At 42.6% G+C, this 21,903-nt stretch overlaps 1 protein-coding gene and 1 long non-coding RNA gene across 2 annotated transcripts; one reads left to right on the forward strand and one right to left on the reverse strand.

Moving 5' to 3' along the window:
• The first annotated feature begins 546 nt into the window (after window positions 1–546).
• On the forward strand, window positions 547–17,877 carry mrpl38 (mitochondrial ribosomal protein L38). The gene is made up of 9 exons (XM_078401158.1): window positions 547–671; window positions 4,258–4,434; window positions 5,993–6,124; window positions 7,253–7,458; window positions 9,431–9,503; window positions 11,038–11,083; window positions 12,991–13,149; window positions 14,832–14,968; window positions 17,626–17,877. Exons 1-9 carry the CDS (start codon window positions 578–580, stop codon window positions 17,760–17,762), a joined length of 1,161 nt encoding a protein of 386 aa, XP_078257284.1. The 5' UTR covers window positions 547–577; the 3' UTR covers window positions 17,763–17,877.
• On the reverse strand, window positions 9,609–21,755 carry LOC144594518 (uncharacterized). The gene is made up of 3 exons (XR_013547397.1): window positions 21,518–21,755; window positions 15,791–15,950; window positions 9,609–9,792 (listed from the first exon to the last, which is right to left on the reverse strand). It is a non-coding gene; the product is annotated as an uncharacterized LOC144594518 (long non-coding RNA).
• Between the last annotated feature and the right edge of the window lie 148 nt (window positions 21,756–21,903).

Raw genomic sequence — 21,903 nt, forward strand, 5'->3', positions numbered from 1 at the left:
GAGATGCTGCCTGTCCCGCTGAGTTACTCCAGCATTTTGTGTCTTATCTTCGGTTTGGTGTAAGCCAGCATCTGCAGTTCCTTCCTACACAATATTAAACGAACATCTCCTTCAGTTGCTTAATTTTTAGCTCATTATTTGGAAGGTATTTCCTCACCACGTTTATCTGCATTGTATTGCCGTCGTCGGTGAGGTGATTGTGGGAGGTCTGAAGCAAAGATACTAGAGGAGCAAGATAGACCACTCGGCCCTACAAACCGTAGCACGTCATGGCGCCATTTTAGTAGGCGGAAACTTGCAGAAACATTTAAAAAGAAAATAACAAAAATCTGTGAATTGATAGATGAGATATATTCTGCATTTCAATGGCATCATCACACATACTGTTCCCCCAAAACACTCTTTTACACTGCCAGAGGCAGAACGGGCGGCGGGTTTTGCCTATTAAAATGGCGGCCGGCCCGCTCCTACGCGTACTACACTTCAGTATAGGCGGTTTCAACGGAGTGGTCCATCTTGCTCCTCTAGTATCTTGGGTCTGATGCACGGGGGCTGATGGGAGACTGGCGGAGGGAAGATGGCGGCGCTGGTGAGGACACACCGAGCTATGCAGAGCGCCTTATTTCCCTTCCTGAAGGTCATGGAGCCGGTCAGGACGGTGACAAGCACTGGTTAGTAAGTAGGTGGTACCGACTCGCAGTGTTCGGGTTGAGTGGAACACCCGAAACGATTAAATGGAGGCGAGGTCAGCCTAGAGATCACCATGGGAACCAGATCATAGGCGCATCTGACTGACCCTCTTCACTTCCCCAGCCCGTGACTCCGAGGACGGACACAAAATGCTGGAGCATCTCAGTGGGGCAGGCAGGCAGGCAGCAGCAGCATCTCTGGAGAGGAGGAATGGGTGACAGCCTTCTTCAGACAGGACCACGTCCAGCATCTCTGCTGCAATCAGGGTAAAGCTCAGCACCACGCTGAGTCTTACCCTCTGCCGAGGCAAAAGCTAACCAGCTCAAAACAAGATCTGATGGAAGGCCATTGGATCTGAAGCATAGACCATTCCCACTCTGCAGAAATCATGCCTGAGCTGATGAGTAATTCAAACACTTAAAATTTGTATTTACACTAAGATCTTGTTATCTGTTGCATGTCTTCCTGAGGTCAGCTGTTCAGTACCTAGAGTATTGATTTATATTGTGTCTTACTTCACGACCCTCTCACGTGGTTTGAAATTTATTACTAAGGTCTTAGTCTGAAGAAGGGTCTCGACCCGAAACGTCACCCATTCCTTCTCTCCTGAGATGCTGCCTGACCTGCTGAGTTACTCCAACATTTTGTGAATAAATACCTTCGATTTGTACCAGTATCTGCAGTTATTTTCTTTTACTAAGGTCGGGGTCTTGTGCAGGGTTAGTGTTGGTGTAGGGGATACCAGAATCAGAAACCCGAGGGAGGTTTGTAACTGGAGTGCTTGTATGTTTCTACTGGTTTTGACAAGCCAAAGTTTACAGACAAGTTTAGTTTTAATTTAGAGATACACCACAGAAATAGGCCATCTGGCCCACTGTGTGGGCCCATCAATTACCTGTTCTCACGAGCTCTATGTTATCCCACTTTTGAAGGTAGACATAAAATCTGGAGTAACTCATTGGGTCAGGCAGCATCTCAGGAGAGAAGGAATGGGTGACGTTTCGGGTCGAGAACCTTCTTCAGACTGATGTCGGGGAGGGGGCGGGACAAAAATAGGATGTAGTCGGAGGCAGGAAGACTAGTGGGAAAACTGGGAAGGGGAAGGGGATAGAGAGGGGGAGCAGGGACTACATGAAGTGGGAGAAGTCAATGTTCATACCGCTGGGGTGTAAATTGCCCATGTGAAATATGAGGTGCTGTTCCTCCAATTTGTGCTGAGCCTCACTCTGACAATGGAGGAGGCCCAAGACAGAAAGGTCAGATTGGGAATGGGAGAGGGAATTAAAGTGCTGAGCCACCGGGAGATCAGGTTGGTTGAGACGGACTGAGCGGATGGTGATTGAATATTGATTTCTCTAACGTCAAGTAACCCTTGCTTTCCTTCTCCCTCGGTCTAATGGGAGAACTGAGATGCTGCCTGACCCGCTGAGTTACTCCAGCATTTTGTGTCTACTTTTGATTTAAACCAGCATCTGCAAATTTTTTCCCTACTTATCCCACTTTTATTTCCACTTGGGGTACATTTGGGTCAATTTACAGAGAGCAATTAATCTACAAACTTTCATGTCGGGACGTGGGAGGAAACGTGACGACCTGGAGGAAACCCGCATGTCATAGGTGCAAACTTCACAGAGATAATACACAAGGTCAGGATTGAAGATAGGCACAAAAAGCTGGAGTACCTCAGTGGGTCAGGCAGCATCTCTGTAGAAAAGGAATAGGTGATGTTTTGGGTCGAGTCCCCTCCTCTGACTGAGAGTTAGGGGAAAGGGAAATGAGAGCTATAGATGTGTCTGTGGTCTCAGGTGCAGCGAAGCAGCAACTCTACCAGTTGCGCCACTGTACCGCCCATCCATGGAGGAATTAACCTCTATTTCATTGCAGCTTTTATGTCATTGCCAGTACTTAGTGCTATCCATCTTTTTGGCAATCTGTGGGAACTACTGCCTTACTTTGTTATCAACTAATTTAGAAATTATATTTTGAACGGCTTCATCCAAGTTATTTAAAAGATTGTGGCCCCAGCACTGGTCCCTGTGACACACTATTTATTGCACTTTTCGAGCAGAAAGGGCTATTAATAAGTTAGCCAAAAAAGTATTGCGTCCATGCAAATCTGTTGTCTCCTATACTATGGGTTTTTACTCTTTACACTAATCTTTGCTGTGGGCTCTTCTCAAAGACGTAATAAATCCATGCATCCATCTGTACCCCTTTATGTACCACACATGTCATTTTTTCAAAGAGCCCTAATGTTGTCCATAAATGATTTTCCTTTCACAGAACCATGTTGGCTTTCCCTCATTATTGTGATTTTTTTTAAATTCTGAGTGTCTTGCTGCAATGTCTTTTTCATACTTTCAGTTTAGATCCTGTATAATCTCAGCCTATAACTTAGACCATCTCTTGGTGGACATATTAAGTGGTTCAATCAGTCCTGAATTGATCTTCAGAGTTTAGATTTGTTTGCTTTGTCCCGCAGGATAGCACCTATTTTCGTTTTTGTTTTTGTAATTCTCCTCTATATGCTTACTTTAACACTTATTGATCTTAGAAAATTAGCCTCCTGATTTTTAACACGTGCAAACTCCAATACAATCACTAACTGTGATCTGTTGCAGTTCCTATTGGTGAAAGATCACGAACTCTCCTTTTGCACAGTCAGTAAAATAGCAAAAATATATCCTTAGGCACTTAATTGAAATGTATTCTGATGAAGGACAAATTAAAGACAGGACAAATTACAAAAAAACTTGGTCAAGCACTTAGCGTTTATGAATGGCAAAAGGAGGAGCAGAGCATAAACTGGATTATAAAGGGAATTCCAGAGCTAGGGTTCAAACCTGACCTCGGCTGCTGTTTGTGTGGAATTTGCATGTCTTCCTGTGACTGTATGGGTTTCCTCCCACATCCCAAAGGCATAAGGGTTTTTAGGTTAATTGGCCTCTGTAAATTATCCCGAGTGTGTAAGTGGATGAGAAAGTGGGGTTACATAGGATGGACTTGGTGGGTTGAAGGGCGTGTTTCCATGCTGTATCTCTAAACAGCAACCGAGAGCATGTTTAGTTTAGTTAGTTCAGTTTATTGTAACATGTACCGAAGTACAGTGAAAAGCTTTTTGGTGCATGCTATCGTCAGCGGAAAGACTGTACATGATTACAATCGAGCCATCCACAGTGCACAAATACAGGAAAAAGGGAATAACATATAGAGCAAGATAAAGCGCAGTAAACTCTGATAAAAGGTAGTTTGGGGGGTGGCAAGATAACAGTGACCCTGGGAAGAGGCACACTTTAGTCTGTTGAGAGGGATGTCATCGCCCCATTAGCCTTCTGCTCAAAGTGAGCATAGAGAGCATTAAGTTCATCAGGTACGGAAAAAATATTACAGTAATGTTGCCTGACTTCATTTTGCAGCCAGTTACAGTATTCAGACCATGCCACATTCTGCAAGGAACATTGTTCCTCCCTCTCTTTGGTCTAGACTACAATAATGATATGTTTTAACCTTCTGCTAAGCGAATCCAAGTTGTTTCCATGTATCTTAATATGATCTTGTCTCTCTCAGCTGTGCTATTCAAACGAACAGCTCCACTAGGGCCACTACCCAATGAGGATATTGATGTGACAGACCTGGAGTCTCTGGAGAAATACCGTAGCTTTGCACGGTATCTACAGGTGGCAGAGAAAAAAAGCAAGCAGCCAACCTGGTGGCGGACGTATAAACAATATACACAAGAACCCAGTAAGTTGCATAGCCTGGTGTGAATGGTTATTACACAACATGATACAAATTATATAGCTGAGCATGGTGAAAGGAGGTTTTGGGGCCTTGACATTTCTTCTCCAACCTGTATAGCCTCTATGCTTCTTGCAACTGTTTCACAGAAGATGAAGCCAGTTAATCAAAATATCCTGTTGTTTGCTGCTCAAGTGGCAATGAACTCGGGGTGCAGTTAAAGAGTCATACAGTATGGAAACAGGTCCTTCGGCTGATGGGCTGAGGAATGGTTGATGGATTTTCATACATTGAAGTGTGAGGTATTGCATTTTGGGAAGTCTAACCAAGGCACGACCTACACAGTGAATGGCAGGGCTCTGGAGAGTTGTAGAGCAAAGGAGTGCAGGTACATAGTTCCTTGAAAGTGACGTCACAGGTAGATAGGGTAGTCAAAGAAGGCTTTCAGCGCATTGGCCTTCTTCGGTCAGAGTATTAAGTGTAAACGTTGGGAGGTTATGTTACAGTTGTGCAAGACATTGGTGAGGCCACATTTAGAGTAGCATGTTCAATTTTGGTCACCCTGTTGTAGGAAAGATGTAGTTAAGCTACAAAGGATGCAGAAAAGATTTATGAGGATGTTGCCCGAGGGCCTGAGCTATAGGGAGAGGTTGAGCAGGCTAGGACATTATTTCCTTGACCACAGGAGGATATGGAATAATCTTATAGAGATGTATGAAATCATGAGAGGAATAGATAGGGCAAATGCACAAAGTCCATTACCCAGAGTAGGGGAATCAAGAATCAAACGGCATGGGTTTAAGGTGAGGGGGAAAAGGTTTAATAGGAACCCGAGGGTAACTTTTTATATAAAGGTTGGTGGATATATAGAATGAGCTGCCAGAATAAGCAGTTGAAGCGGGTACAATTACAATGTTTAAAAAACATTTGGACAGGTACGTGGGTAGGATAGGTGTAGAGGTATATGTGCCAAATAGACAGGTGGGACTAATATAGATGGGGCATGTTGGTCTGTGTGGCAAGTTGGGCCTGTTGACTATGCAGAAAACAAAAATTTGTTCGACAAAAAATGTAATTAAGGCAAGTTATGATGCTTTTTTAAATAGCATTTGACCTATGTTCTATTGTTCTTGGCAATATTTGATGGTGTAGTGCAAGAGGTGCTTTGTATCTCACCTGTAGCTGGGGTGTGAAATTGCGAAATGGGTTACTTCATTTATCAACAGTGTCTCTTGTGCAGCCATTCTCTTTCTTAATTTTTTTCCAATTTCATTCAATCTCTGTTCTTTCGCTCCTTTGGGGAAATCATCTCATTGACTTGACAACTCTAGTTATTTGATATCACACTTACAATACAATATGCTAAGTGGATGTTTTGTTGTTGTTTACATTTTTGCTTGATAAATTGTCTCTTAGGGATATTCTTTCTGATTTATTAATGTCAAGTGTCTCACAGCTGTTCAGGGTAATAATATGATTATCTGAATATTTGATCAGGGGCATTTAGGAAGCAACCGAGGTGTTTGGTAATCCCTTTCAGGATTTTCCATTTAATTCTTTACAGCTCCAGAGAAAATTGATATTGGTCTCCCTCATTTTAGAACGTCTAGGAAGAAGGAACTGAAGGAACGCAGGCGTATCCTCAAGGCAAATCACAACAACAGCGACCTTGAGAGGGCATCACGGCACAGAACATGTAAGTCAGCATTTTTCTTAGCAGGCAGTGAATATTGGCAAAGCAAGCTGACCTAGACTGGATGAGGTCACAAGGTGTATTTGTAGCTCTTGTCATTGCCATATAACTTGCTTTGATTCAACCTTTGCTTGTCCAAGGTGGTGGTTGTGTGCATTTGGCTACGCTACATCGGCAAGTCAGATTATAGTTCAATGGTACTTTACTGTCGCATGTACTGTGGTACATTGAAATTCATTTTTGTACACAGTTCAGTACAAGTATCACTATACCTAAGCACTTATATACATTAAATTCAACTAAATTCATGCACAAGGCTATCAATTATTTTTTTAGAGTTGAGAATGTTAAAACTGAATGGGGTGTCCTTATGTTAAACATATGGGATCAGTTTAATTGCAGAGGCAGCAAATGTAAACATGAATGGTGATGGTGGCTGTGCAGGCTTTGAGTGGTACAATGCCTGATGAAACTGAATAATGGGCAATGCTTGTGGAAAAGGTCTATGGATGTTGCACGAGTAGATGTGCAGAAGGTACATGCTACAATCTCTCACAAAAACAATTATTAAAATTAACATTGAAGGAATGGAAACAAAATACTGATGTCATCAGGAACTTAGCTGTTTGCTGGAATGTGAGGATAGAGATAATGGGGAGGGACGATATTTGGCAATGATTGATTAGTTGTGTCCTATAAGTTTTGATTTTGTGACCTTAATTATTCACTATTAATGATTTAGATGGGACCGCACACTACATTGGCAAATTTGGCAATGATGCAAACATTAGGCTGTGTAGATTGAAGTATGAAATGATAAAGAGATAATGGGATAAATGAGTTGTAAAATTGATGTTTGGGTTTAATTAGGCAATTTGGATTTAATTGTAATACAATTTGGATTTGAGAATATGAACAGAATGTTTTATTTGATGAAAAGCTAAATACTATGGAGAGCCAGAGAGCCTAAAAGTTCATAAACGATTAAAATATTATGGCTTAATACAAGAAATTAAATCAGGATGGATGTGTGGAGCTGGATCACAGACCAGCTGTGATCTCATTGAATGACAGAACATGCTTAATTTGCCTTCACTCTTCCTGTGTTAAGCTGAGTTTCTGTTCTTGCAGTATTGATTCCACTGGATGAAGTAAAAGCTGAATGGGAGAAAACAAATGGACCTTACAATCTAAGAACTATTGGTGAACACTATGGAATATATCGAGACCTGTTCAATGGGGCAACCTTCATTCCACGTATAATGCTGCGTGTTCAATATGACTGTGAGGACTATGCTACGCCAGTGTATCATGGAAATGTGGTCACTCCCACAGAGGTAATGGCTGCAGATACAGTCCATACAAATATAACATATGCCATGTGAAAACTAAACAGATGACCATTCCCTTCTCCTGGTAACTTAATTGCTCTTTAAACTCAACTCTTCTTCTTCTTGCGTTTGAGGCAGCAGAGGTAATGAAGCTGCTTCTGCTGTCTCTGTTTGTTGTCGTTTGCCTGACTGAGGTCAGTTGACAGGCTCACCATGGGGAGGTCGACAACACGAGCCCCAAACTCAACTGATTTTAACTTACCCATTAGTTTAAATTGAATAACTGAAAAGCTCAATTGAGTAGCTCAAAAAATCATGCAACGTAGAATAAACGTTAGAATAAAATTAAGTTACTTGGTTAAGTTAAATGATTATGTATTCATTTTATCATAATATTTGGTTGAAGAATTGTGTTAAAGAACACATTTGACTGCGGCACAGTGGCTCAGCTTTAGAGTTGCTACCTTCGAGCGCAGCGACCAGGGATTGATTGTGACTACGGATGCTGTCTACAGAGTTTGTACGTTCTCCCCGTGACCTGCGTGGGTGTTCTCTGGGATCTCCGGTTTCCTCCCACTTTCCAAAGATGTACAGGTATGTAGGTTAATTGGCTTGGTGTAATTGTAAAATGTCCCTAGTGTGTGTAGGATAGTGTAAGTGTGCGGGGATCTCCGGTCCACGTGGACTTGGTGGGCTGAAGGGCCTGTTTCCGTGCTGTCTCTCTAAACCAAACTAAACTAAACTGTGGATACTTAAAGCCCCAGACCGTTCTGAGGCTCTCCTGGACGGCCTTCCAACCTCCAAGCTTCACCTCCTAGGGCATAAAACTAATGTATGGGTGATCGATGGTTGGCTTGGGCTCAATAGGACGAAGGGCCTGTTTCTATGCTCTATCTCTGAACTAAAAGTAGATAAGAGGAGGCCAGTGAATGTGGTATAATTAGATTTTTAGAAGGTGTTCATTAAAACCATGCACAAGATCCACAAGGCTAAAGCATGCAGAATTGAGGGTGATGTACTGATACAGATTGAGAACTGGTTATTGGACAGAAATACAAAGTAATCATGGAGCTGAGACAAGCGATAATGAAGGCAAATGTTCTTTACTATAAGGTGTTTAGAATATTTGACTAAGAAACTTGTGCAATCATCTTGGCCTTTGATGGGACCACATCTGGAATACCATGTACAGAATTAGTTTAATTAGAGTTTAGCGATATAGAATGAAAACAGGCCCTTTGGCACACCAAGGCCATGCTGACCATTGATCACCCATTCTATGTTATCCCACATTCTCATTGATTCCCTACACACAATTGGCAATTTACAGAGGCCAATTAACCTACAAATCCGAAACTGGAGCACCTGGAGAAAACCCATGCTGTCACAGGGAGAATGTGCAAACTCCACGCAGATAGCACCAGAGGTCAGGATTGAACCCAGGTCTCTGGCGCTGTGAGGCAGCAGTTTTACCAGCTGCACCACTGTATTTAAAGAAAGATGTACAAGTCTGAGCAATGTATATACACTATATTGATTAATATAGTGAAGAGTCTGTCCTAAGAGATTGGTAGGAGGGTGTATTAGCACTAGAAGAATAACACCTGGGTGAAATTTACAAGATTCTGAAAATGATTGAGGGTAGCTGTTGTCCCTGGCTGAGGGTTTACAATTTGAGAGCATAGTCTGAATAGAAAAACAAAAAATAATAAGAGGTATATTCACTTGGAGTAGTGAATCTTTCTATCCATGCTGTTTCATTAATGACAATTGTACGGTATTTTCTCCAGAGATGCTATGTAACCCGCTGAGTTACTAGAGCACTATGTGAATGTTTTTGGAAACCAGCATCCTCAGTTCCTTGTGTCTCCAGTATTTTCTACCCGTTCATTTTTTGAGTTGTGGAATTGCATTTCATTTGTTAGTCCTGATTATTTGCTGATTCTACATTCCACCAATCTTCTTTTGTCGTTCCCAGGCTGCAGAGGTGCCCAATGTGTCTTTTGAGGCAGAAGAGAACTCTCTGTGGACACTGCTGTTTACCAACCCAGGTCTGCACTTTTTGGAATTGGAGTACACTCAAAATTCAAACGTGATCAAAATATAACCACAGTGCATGTAATGGATAGGGGGAAAGGTCATTTCCTGAAGTTCATTTTATTTACAACAATTACAGGTTTTTTCTTCCTCTGGTTATTTAGTTCCAAAGGTAGCAACAACAGTGCTGTGAAGCAGCATGATAATATACAGCAGGGACTATAACCTCCTCCTGGTGAACTGCATTGCTTGAGTCATATCGGTAAACAGTCAACGTCTTCCATGTCCCAGAGAACTGTAATCCTAGTGTCATAAAATGATAGACCTGTATTGATCAGAACTATACAACAGTACAAGCAATGTTAAATCTGTAATTAGCCACTGTACATTGGGACAAACTTATACTGAACTTCACTGCTATAGTGACAGACCAGTTTTCATTAAGAATGTTATGCACTGAAGTGTGTGAACTGTGAAACAGAATGTTCTGTTCAGACACTACTCCAATTTGTCATGCCCAAATTATATTTCTGAAATTCTTTTGCTGTGTTTTTCCTGATCCCCTTAATATGATATTGTCTCAAGGATGTCATGTTTTATTGGAGACTTAAGATGATCGTATGTTTTAGGACTATCATTTCAAATACCCAGCCTCAAGGAGGGTGTTGGGGTTGAGAGACAGAGAGATTTAGATGGAGAGAGATTGGGGCGCTGAGGGTAGATACATGGGGTGGTGGTTGAGTGGCCAGATACTGGTGGGTTGGCATTTGACATTGAGGCAGAGGGTGGGGAGTTGGAGTGTTGGGAGGGCATTTATTTTGGGGAAAGAGGAAGGGGACTGGATGCGAAGAGTGTGGATAGGGAAGATGGGGAAGAACCATCCTGGTACAGATTGGAGCAATTCTTCAGGGGCTGGGACCAATTTTTCATTCCACTTTGGGTTTGCTGGTCCAGAATGATGTTTTGTATGTACTCAAACTTCTGTATGCACTCCTAACTCCAACGTCCAGGTACAAGGAGAGGAACAATTAAATCCAATACTCCTATCAATCAGTTCCTGCTGGCTCAGGGTCTGTGCTCCTCCTGGGCTCTTCAACTTCCCACCACCACGTTGTCTCCCCCCTCCACATATCACTTAAAATAAATACTATTTGTAATCTGTGACTTTAGCTGTAATTGTTACCAAAATGTTAGTCAATGGATGGATGACTGGTGCATTGGAGAAAGGGAAACAGCGGATATGCAAGAGGACAGAGACCATAAAGATGTAGATTTGGAGGTGATTATCAGGATAGAGAGATGCAAGGGCAGGGATTGATTAGATCATGATAATTTTATAGTTTATAGTTTTATAGTTTGTTTGTTATGTTTGTTTCAGATTATAAAAGTAATACTTTTTATCAGACCTTTCATGAATATTATTATCTTGTTCAACAATTAATACGATCCTTTTTTTGTAACTTGTTTAATTGAACAATTAAGCACATTTAAAAAATAATGAGAACCCTTTTTTTAGTTGCTGTGAAATAGAAATATCTTGTATTTCAGATGGACACCTGGGAGACAATGAATCAGAGTATGTCCATTGGTTGGTGTGAGTATTGGCGCTAGCAGCTAAATGTTGCTCTCCAGGTCTAATGCCATTTAACACAATAACAAGAAATAACTTCCCTTTGCCCGGAACACAAAAGGGCTGAGATAACTCAGCAGGTCAGGTAGCATCTCAGAAGCACACAGATAGACGATGTTTCAGGTTGGGACCCTTCTTCAGACCTGAATCGTCGCTTATCCACATCCCCCAGAGATGCCTGACTCACCGAGATACTCCAGCACTTTGTGTTCTATGCAAGATTCCAGCATCTGCAGTTCCTGGTCTCCTTCCATCTGCCTAATAGATCTTAACTAGTTGCCATATTGATACTGTAAATTGTATATTAATGCAGAAACCTTAAATCTTAAGGATTGGCATAAGCAAGATATGATGTACAGTACCTCAATCATTGGAAATGGGTGCTGTTGACTGAAAAATATTATCATTATTATGTATTATCATATTCAGCTTCTACTTTGTACATGAACAGTCATCCAGAACACTGTTGCCCATATCTTGACGTCCACTGATTCCTGGTGACATAATTTTTATTATGCTGTCTCTTTGATTGACCACCATCTCCGATTTTAAAATCCCCATGGTTTAATGACATTAGGATTATAGTTCTCTGGGACTCTGAAATCCCCAATTCCTATGTTGTTCCCAAGTACACCTGTGAGTTTGGCCTTCCTTATCTCTGCAGTCTCCTCCACCCATCCAAGATATCTATGCTTCCCCAACTTTAATTGTTCCACAGTCAGCAGACACACTTTAAATTGGTAAGACCATAAGCTCCACAATGGCTTTGCTTCATCTCTCCTAATCTTTGCTTTACTTAGGCCAAAGGGTTTTCTTAAGTCAATCCCTGACCAAGCATTTTCTCATATGCACTTATCACTATCAAAGCTCTCTCAATAACGGTAACTTTTAAACTAACATTTTGTTGTCAAACACAGGACGTTTAACAATAATAAATCTAAACTTGGATCAATGTGAAGTGTTGCATTTTGCAAGTTAAAGACAGGACCTTCACAGTGAATGGTGGGGCTCTGGGGGTGTTATAGAGTGGAGGAATCCAGGAGTTCAGGTACATTCTCTGAACAACTGAAAGTGATATCATAGGGTGTTAAAGAAGGCTTTTGGTAGATTGACTTTCATCAGTCAGGATACTGAATACAGAAGTTGGGATATTATGTTCCAGTTGTACAAGATATTAGCAAGACCACATTTGGTACTGAGTTCACCCTGCTATATGAAGAATGTCATTAAGCTGGAAAGTGCAAAGTAGATTTATGATTATGGCGACAAGACTCAAGGGCCTAAACTATAGGGAAACATTTGGAAAACTAGTACTTTACTCGCAGTGCAGAAGGCTGAGAGATGATTTTATAGAGGTGAATTAAATCGAAAGGGAGATAGATAAAGTGAAGGCACAGACGCTTTACCCAGAATAGGAGAATCAAGAACCAGAGAATATAGGTTTAATATGAGAGGGGCAAGCCTTAAAAAGGAACCTGAGAAGAGAAGCAACATTATCACTCAGAGTGGTCGGCTTATGGAACCATCTGCCAGAGGATGTAGTTAAGAATGATACTATAACAGCATTTAAAACACACTTGGACAAGTCCATGGATAGGAAAGGGTTAGAGGGATATGGGCCAACGGGAAATGTGACTAGTTTATTTGAGGCATCTTGGTTGGCATGGATGAGTCGGGCTGAAGGGCCTGTTTCCATGGTCTGACTGACGCTTTTATTCAATTTATATAATTTTCTTAAAACCCCCACTGTTCCAAATGTTTGCAGCTTTTTGTATTAAAGATTTTTAATTATATTGTCCTGTTCTGTAAGTGGCAAGTCTGGCAAATTTTAAAAAACTGATTCAGTTTATTGTCATATTTTTGTTATACAGTGGTAATATTCCTGGAAATGCTATATCGAAAGGAGAGCAGGTTTGCCACTACTTCCCCCCATTTCCTGCTAAAGGCACTGGATATCATCGATGCATCTTCATTCTTTTTAAACAAGATAAAGCAATTAATTTTGAAGACGACTCCAGACCAACCCCTTGGTAAGAGGAAACAAAGTTCAAGTATAACGTCAGTGAATGAGACTGGAATTGAGCCAACATAATGCAGAGAGAATGCATCTACCATCTCATGTCTTTTGTAGTCTAGGTAAGAGGGTCAGTGGTGAGCATAGCTAATGGAAATAGAAGTTTTCTACTGAGTTTTAACATCATGAAGTATTCTAGTTTCTGTATGTACCCATTTAGTGCATCTGATTAAAACTGAACTTATTCTGATAGAAAAGATAGATTAGATTCATAAAGATTTATAGTTAAATCGCATGGAAACAAGGCCTTTGCTTCAACGTCCATGATGGTCATGACGATTATCAAGGCTAATCCCATTTGCTTGCATTTTCCCCATTATCCTCCACACCTTTCCCGTCCATACCAAATGTCTTTTAAACAATGTAATTGTATCCTCTGCCATTTTCTCTGACAGCTCATTCCATATACAGTACTTACCATCCTCGGTGAAAAACTTGCTCCTCAGAACCACTTTAAATCTTTCTCTCTTTAAACCTAAGCCCTCAGGTTTTAGAATCCCCTACTCTGGGAGAAAAGGCTGTATGTTTATCCTATCTATGTAGCTAATAATTTTTATAAAGCTCTATAAGGTTTATTGACTTCAACCTTCTTCACTCTAGGGGAACCAGTTCCAGTCTATCTAATGTCTCATAACTCAAGCCCTCCAGTCCAAGCAATATTCATTACTTTAGTTCACTTTACTAGTTTAGAGACACATTGCAGAAACAAGCCCTTTGGCCCACCGAGTCTGCACAAACCTGCGATCCCTGTACACTAGCACTTTCCTACACACGATAGACAATTTGTAATTTTACTGAAGCCAATTAACCTACAAACCTGTACGTCTTTAGAGTGTGGGAAGAAACTGAAGCACCTGGAGAAAACCCACGTAGTCACAGGGAAGACGTACAACCTTCGCACAGACAGCACCTATAGTCAGGATCAAACCGGGTCTCTGTAGGAGGAGCATTGTACCAATCTACCTGCCATCCCCACTGATCCAAAGAAAAAAAAAATCACAAATCAAATCGCACACAAGAGCAAACTTTACCCTATCCTCCTACCTGCCTCTGCATTTGCCTCAACCTCCTCACCACAGACTCTTGAGCCAAAGATTCTCACTTGTCTTACACAACATTTGAGACTCTTGAGCCAAAAACTCACACTTGCCCTCAACAGAGCACTTCACCTTGACACGTCCTCTCTCTCCCAATAGGTCACTCCACTAGACCTTAACTTTTTATTAGCTGCTCAACTAGCTGATTTGAGTGCTCCAAACCAAACAACGGGCCAGCTTTTCAAGGCTTCTGCTCTGCTACAAGCTGAAATTGACTTTCCCAAACCTGTCCATTGACTTTTCAAAGCTCCCACTCTGCTCCGACCTCAAATTGATTCAGTGAAAAACCTGTTTTGTGTGCTTTCCAAGCAAGTCATACCATACATGAGTACAATCAAACCATGCACAAGACAACAGGTAGTGCGAAAAGAGAAAGAAGCCATGCAGAATATAGTGTTACATCTGCAGAGAGAGTGCAGATTTTAAAAAAGCGCACAGGCTGCAACAAGGTAGACTGGGTGATCAGAATGACTTTTCTTGAGCAAACTGATATCTGAAATGTGCATATCTTGTGCTCCACTTCTTACATATCACTTTGCAGTCTCAGCCTGAAAATGCGAACCTTTAAAACCTTTGACTTCTACAAGAAGCATCAGGATCTGTTGACTCCAGCCGGGATGGCTTTCTTCCAGAGTCACTGGGACGAGTCTGTTACGCATACCTTCCACAATCTTCTCGGTAAGCTCTGAATATTGGTTTAGAAATACTGCGTGGAAACAGGCCCTACAGCCCACCGGCTCCACGCCAAGCAACGATCACCCCTACACTACTTGCGTCCTACACCCGAGGGACAATTTACAGACAGCAATTAATCTACAAACCTGCATGTCTTTGGAATGTGGGAGAAAACACACACGGTCACAGGGAGAATGTACAAGCTCTGTACAGGCATCACTCCGTACAGGCATCACAGGTCTCTGCTGCTGTAAGGCAGCACACTTAACCGCTTCACCACCCCATCTAATCACTAATCAACTGCAAAACTGGGTGACCTCCAGAAATCTGTGAAAGATTCTGTTGTGAATTTATTTTCTTCCAGTCTACGTGGGTTCTATCAGGGATATTTGCACCTTGTGTATAAATAACTTCTGTTTACCAGCTGACAAATAATGCATGATGGAAACCATTACTCTCCCCTTCCCCTGAGTGCCTCCCTTTTTGACACATTGCTATCTCTTCCAAATCCAAATTGGAACTGACTGCATCTACCTGACTAGTAGTGCTGAAATTTGACACTCCAACACAGAGGCCATCCATGCAGATGGATGTACATACGGAGGCTGCAGGACTTGGAGAATGGGTGGGGAAATCATTTGATGTCTTTCTAGAATAAATGAGTTAATTTCCGACATTCCCCATATATGGTGCTAATCAAAGAGAAGCCTGCAGCAGTGGAAATACTGGTTGCCAAGCATCAGCAACTCACTGGACTGGCAACGGGCAAACATTACAACGTTCATAGGGCCTACATGCATACATGCACAGTAAATGCACCATTACTTTTATGTCTGCTGATATTCTTGCGTAGTACTCATTTTCTTGTGTCATCCAGCCATCTGTGGTATTGCCTTCATTGATTGCTGTTGAGGTGGATGGACAGGCAATATGGTGAGGTTTTGATGCTGTTGTCATATGATGCACCAGGAATGAGTTAATTGGGCTAGATAACACAACAGCAAGAAAGGTTTTATTCAGAGATATAGCATGGAAACAGTCCCTTCAGCCCGCTGAGTCGACCAGTGATCATCTGTATACTAGTTCTAATCTATACAGTGGGGACAATTTATAAAGGTTAATTTAGCTACAAACCTGCACATCTTTGGAATGTGAGAGGAAACCAGAGAAAATTCAGTCACAGGGAGATGTGGAGTTACAAACTGTGCCCAAGTATACCAGATGTTGGGGGAAGAGGAAATGTGTAAAGGATGAAATGAGAAAATTATGAACAATTAAATGGGGATGCTGGGATAATTATGCTAATTACTGGACTAGAGAAATTCAATCCATGTGAACCAAAAATTGGGACTTTAGAATTGTTAGAATATTTAGAGACAAAGAGTGCCAAATTAAAATTTTGCTCACTGGAATTAAAATGGAGATACGGTAAATTTGGAAGTAGTGTTTAGAGGGATACCAAACGTATTATTTAAAGACTAAAAGTTACGGAAGGAAGGAAAGGCTGAGGGATCTTAAGCTTCTGGTTTCAGATGACGGCAGACAGTGAACCATATTAGAGTTTTATCCACAAAACAGTGTGCAGGACAGTGAAAGGAAAAATCAGAGCAAAAGGTTGGGAGGACAAGTAACCATAGCTGTATGGATGAAATAGAAGCTTATTTTTAATGGGAGAATGGCTGACCATCAAAGAGGCTTCTACTTGATGGCAGTTTAGGAGTATTAATAGAGATCCTTCAAAGGCCTCACTAGGTTTGGGAGCGCTATAGGTCTTGGAGGCAGCAATCTATGGAAGTTACTAATGTGTGAGGGTGGGGTGGAAGATGCTCAATAATTAAAGATTATGTTAGCTCTAGGTATGGAGGCGATACAACTCAATGAACATAGCACTGCCGATAGAACTGTCAAAGGAAAGAATTGCAACTTGTGGATTAGAATTTCATGAGATATGGAAAATTGTGAGAATTGAAAGAATTGGGAGTACCAGTGCTGGATAAAGCGAGAGAGAAAATCAAGGAGTTGGAGAAACATAGAAACATAGAATTTAGGTGCAGGAGAAGGCCATTCGGCCCTTCAAGCCAGCACCAACATTCATCATGATGATGGCTGATCATCCATAATCAATAACCCATGCCTGCCTTCTCTCCATATCCCTTGATTCTACTAGCCCCTAGAGCTCTAACTCTCTCTTAAATCCATCCAGTGATTTGGCATCCACTGCCCTCTGTGACAGAGAATTCCTTAAATTCACAACTGGGTGAAAAAGCTCCTTCTCACCTCAGTTTTAAATAGCCTCCCCTTTATTCTAAGACTGTGGCCCCCTGGTTCTGGATTCGCCCAACATTTGGAATTTTTTTCCTGTTGTCCAGTCCTTTTATAATTTTATATGTTTCTATAAGGTCCCCTCTCATCCTTAAACTCCAGTGAATACAAGCCTAGTCTTTTCAATCTTTCCTCATATGACAGTCCCGCCATCTCATGGATCAATCTCGTGAACCTACGCTGCACTGCCTCAATTACAAGGATGTCCTTCCTCAAATTAGGAGATCAAAACTGTACACAATACTCCAGATGTGGTCTTACCAGGGCTCTATACAACTGCAGAAGAACATCTTTACTCCTAAGTAGAGGATCAATAATTTTGTTGTGTTCTTTAACAGATATGAAGGAGCCAATATTTGAATATGACTTTCCTCCAGTGTACCATCCACCTCAGAAAAAATACCCACATGGGCAACCCCTCCGATACTTGGACCGGTACAGAGACAGCCACGAGCCCACCTACGGCATATACTGATCCCGCAACAGCTTTTCAAAGGTCCTAGGTCTTCACCTACAGCTGCAGCTGACTGCCAAAGACTGGTTCATCAAAACTCAATTTCACATGATCAATTACTGTGTTAAAAAATAAATATTTTTCTAACATGTTAGTATTCTTAAGAAACATTGAGAATATGGACAAACAATTCATTTTCATTGGAATTGCTGATTTGAATTACAAGCCAAGGACGGGGTAGTTTTGAAAATGATTACATGTCACATGTTCTTTATTGTCTGTAATGAAAATTGGAATGGCCCGAGATACTTAATTTCTTGGTTTATTTGTCAGTAACATTGGAATTCTTAGCTTTTGTAGGATCATTTGCAGTTTATTCGAAATTTATACAGCTGCATTTAAAATTCAAATCCAAATTCCCATCAACCTGAGGAAGGAGAGAACTTGTGGCTGGGTTGGAGTTAAAGAACAGACAGTGTGATATCTCACTTTTATATCTCTGATGCGTTTGCAGAGAGTAGGAAGTGGGATAAATTGGATAGTTCTATCAAAGAGCCATTATAGGAACAATAGCCAAATAGCCCTTGTGTCAAAATGCAATGACTCACCAGCTCCAACAACTTTTGGACATCCATCCATCCATTCAAATATGCCACAAGCTCCATCCTTGGTCCAATCTCAAACTACAAATTACTTTCAGACATCATCCATCTCATCGGCTGTGCCACATCTGTGCACTCACACACGCCTACGCGGGAGAGGCAACAATCAAATCAACAATTTCCAAATGACTTGATTTCTTATTTTTATCCTAAGTAAATCTAACATTTAGATTGATCAACTGGGTAAGGGGATGCATTTACAATAGAGTTGGCTGCCAGGATGGGGAGCTGATGAAAGCTGGAGTCATACATTACTCTTCTGTCTACTTTGGGATTTGTGATAGTGTAAATCACAGACCATAGAGAACCCAGTTATGGTTCAGACAGCTAGAAGATAAATAATCTCCTTCCTGGTGGCTCTGGCAAACAGATGAGCTGATGACAATGTATGTATGTAACGTAAAATATCCCAGACCACAAACACATGGTGTCTCCTTGTGCACGGAACTGAAGATGCTGGAATATTAAACAAAACACAAAGTTCTGGAGTAACTCTGGATTAGGAAGCATTTGTGGAGGGGATAGACAACGATTTGGGTTGGGACCCTTCAAACTATGGTGGGGGGGGGGGGGGGGGGGAAAGACCACTGGGTGGCAATAGACAATAGACAATAGGTGCAGGAGTAGGCCATTCAGCCCTTCGAGCCAGCACCGCCATGCAATGCGATCATGGCTGATCACTCTCAATCAGTACCCCGTTCCTGCCTTCTCCCCATACCCCCTCACTCCGCTATCCTTAAGAGCTCTATCCAGCTCTCTCTTGAAAGCATCCAACGAACTGGCCTCCACTGCCTTCTGAGGCAGAGAATTCCACACCTTCACCACTCTCTGACTGAAAACGTTCTTCCTCATCTCCGTTCTAAATGGCCTACCCCTTATTCTTAAACTGTGGCCCCTTGTTCTGGACTCCCCCAACATTGGGAACATGTTTCCTGCCTCTAATGTGTCCAATCCCCTAATTATCTTATATGTTTCAATAAGATCCCCCCTCATCCTTCTAAATTCCAGTGTATACAAGCCCAATCGCTCCAGCCTTTCAACATACGACAGTCCCGCCATTCCGGGAATTAACCTAGTGAACCTACGCTGCACGCCCTCCATAGCAAGAATATCCTTCCTCAAATTTGGAGACCAAAACTGCACACAGTACTCCAGGTGCGGTCTCACCAGGGCCCGGTACAACTGTAGAAGGACCTCTTTGCTCCTATACTCAACTGCCTTGCCAACAATCTGTCCCTTTTCTGTTTTTTTAGTATGTGTTAAATGTATGTTTTTAGTGTTCTTTAGCTTGTTTTATGTGGGGGGGGGGTTGGGGGAAACTTTTTAAAAATCATTTACCTTGACGGAGATACGATTTTTTTTCCGTATCATATCTACGTCTGCACTGTGGTCTAACATCGAGGAGTTGGCGGCCTTTGCTGGGGACTGACTTTGGGAGCTCCAACCGCAGGAGCCTGTAGATGTACCATCGTGGAGCTCGCCATCCCTTTGCCAAGGATTGACCTCTTTGAGCTCCAACCGCAGGATGCCTGCGGACTTAACATCGTAGAGCTCACGGTCTCTGGTTAGAGACTGACTTCGGGAACTACAAGCCGCAGGAGCTTTGATTGCCCCGACGTGGGAGCTTCGACCGCCCTGATGCGGGGGCTTCGACCGCCCCGACGCGGGGGCTTCAACCGCCGAATGTGGGAGCTTCGATCGCCTCGATTGTGGATGGTTCGACTGCCCCGACCGTGGGAGAAAAATGAGGGAAGATTAGACATTATTGCCTTCCATCACAGTGAGGAATGTGGGGAATCCGCTGTGGGTGGATGTTTATGGTAACTTTTATGTAGTTGTGTGCCTTGGTGCTTTTTTTTAGTATGGCTGAATGGCAATACGAATATCACTGTACCTTAATTGGTACACATGACAATAAAAGACCTTTGAGGTGAAAGCAGGAAAAGAGAGGCTGGGGCAGGACAAAACCTGGCAAGTGATGGGTAGATATATGGAGGGGGAGAGGGGTCATTGGCTAGGTTGGAATATGTTAGAGATGAAAAGGAGAAACAGGGTGTCAAACTATCTCACTCCACCCCCATTCCTTGCGCTTGGATGCTGCATGACCCGCTGGGTTCCTCCAGCAGTTTTTTGTTTCTAAATCTGCAGTCTCTTGTCTCCACATATACATTAGGCTGGCATGAGTCAGGATACAATTGTCATCAATAGTTCTGACAACACGTCTGCTTCACAGATGCATAAAACACTGGCATTCTGAACTGTCCGAAGAGGACTCTGACACTGATGGAGGGTTGAGGGCTTTGAGGAAGGGCTACATGTAAGATCATGTGTGTCTGTGCTAAGTTTGCAGCACAGCTTGGTCACCAATTGTCTTGCCATTTGATCAAGACCATGTGGTAGGTGCTGAGGGAAAGAAGGAAACCCAAGTCTCCACCCCACGCTGCCACACTCCCAATTCCCTGGCCAAATCCATAATCGATTCCCGCCCCACCCCAGCATACGGCTCCGCCTCTGTACATAACCTCTGCCAACACCTGCAGAATACAAAGTGCTGAACTCGGCGGGTCAGGCAGCATCCTTGGAGGACAAGGATATGTGACATTTTGGTCGGGGGTCTTTAGTCTAGATGGGAAGGGGGAAATCCCTGCCTCCGCCAGGATCTGTCGAATACTAATCGCGGGAGTAATTCGGCGGGTCAGGCAGCATCTCTGGAGGACAAGGATAGGCGACGTTTTGAGTCGGCATCCCATCTCCACACTGCAGTGAGTGGGGGGATTGAAATGAAATGGGAAAAGTTAGAAAAACACCCAGATGCTGCATATTATGCTGTCCCTTCCATGAAATCCGCCCCAGACAAGTCTGACCAAGGGTCTCGACCCGAAACGTCACCCATTCCTTCTCTCCACAGATGCCTGACTGACCCGTTGAGTTACTCCAGCATTTTGTGTCTGTCTTCGGTGTAAACCACCATCTGCAATTTCTTCCTACACATTTACGTCTACTGCCTCCACTGTGAAATCTCCTCAATGTATGCTTACCTCAATGTATGCGTTACATCTCCTCAATGTATGCTTACCTCAATGTATGCGTTACATCTCCTCAATGTATGCTTACCTCAATGTATGCGTTACATCTCCTCAATGTATGCTTACATTGAAGTTCTCTCTCCGACGAGAGAGAGAACTCTGCAACACCCTCTCGCCGCCCTTGGGTGTCTCGTTGTCATTCCTTTCACTTCCTGGTCTCTGTGTCTCCCTCTCCCCTGACTCTCAGTCTGAAGAAGGGTCTCGACCCGAAACGTCACCCATTCCCTCTATCCAGGGATGCCGCCTGACCTGCTGAGATACTCCAGCATTTTGTGTCTGTCTTTGTATCTATTTATCTTTGGTTCCTTCCCACACATTTCGTCCCACCCCTGCTGCCATGCCCGGCCGGGCAGACTCCTCCCTCCCTCCCTCCCTCAGAGAGCCGACTTGTTGCCGGGCTGCCTGCCAGCAGCC

This window comes from Rhinoraja longicauda, chromosome 6 (genome assembly GCF_053455715.1).
Source record: "Rhinoraja longicauda isolate Sanriku21f chromosome 6, sRhiLon1.1, whole genome shotgun sequence".
Classification (NCBI taxonomy): domain Eukaryota; kingdom Metazoa; phylum Chordata; class Chondrichthyes; order Rajiformes; family Arhynchobatidae; genus Rhinoraja; species Rhinoraja longicauda.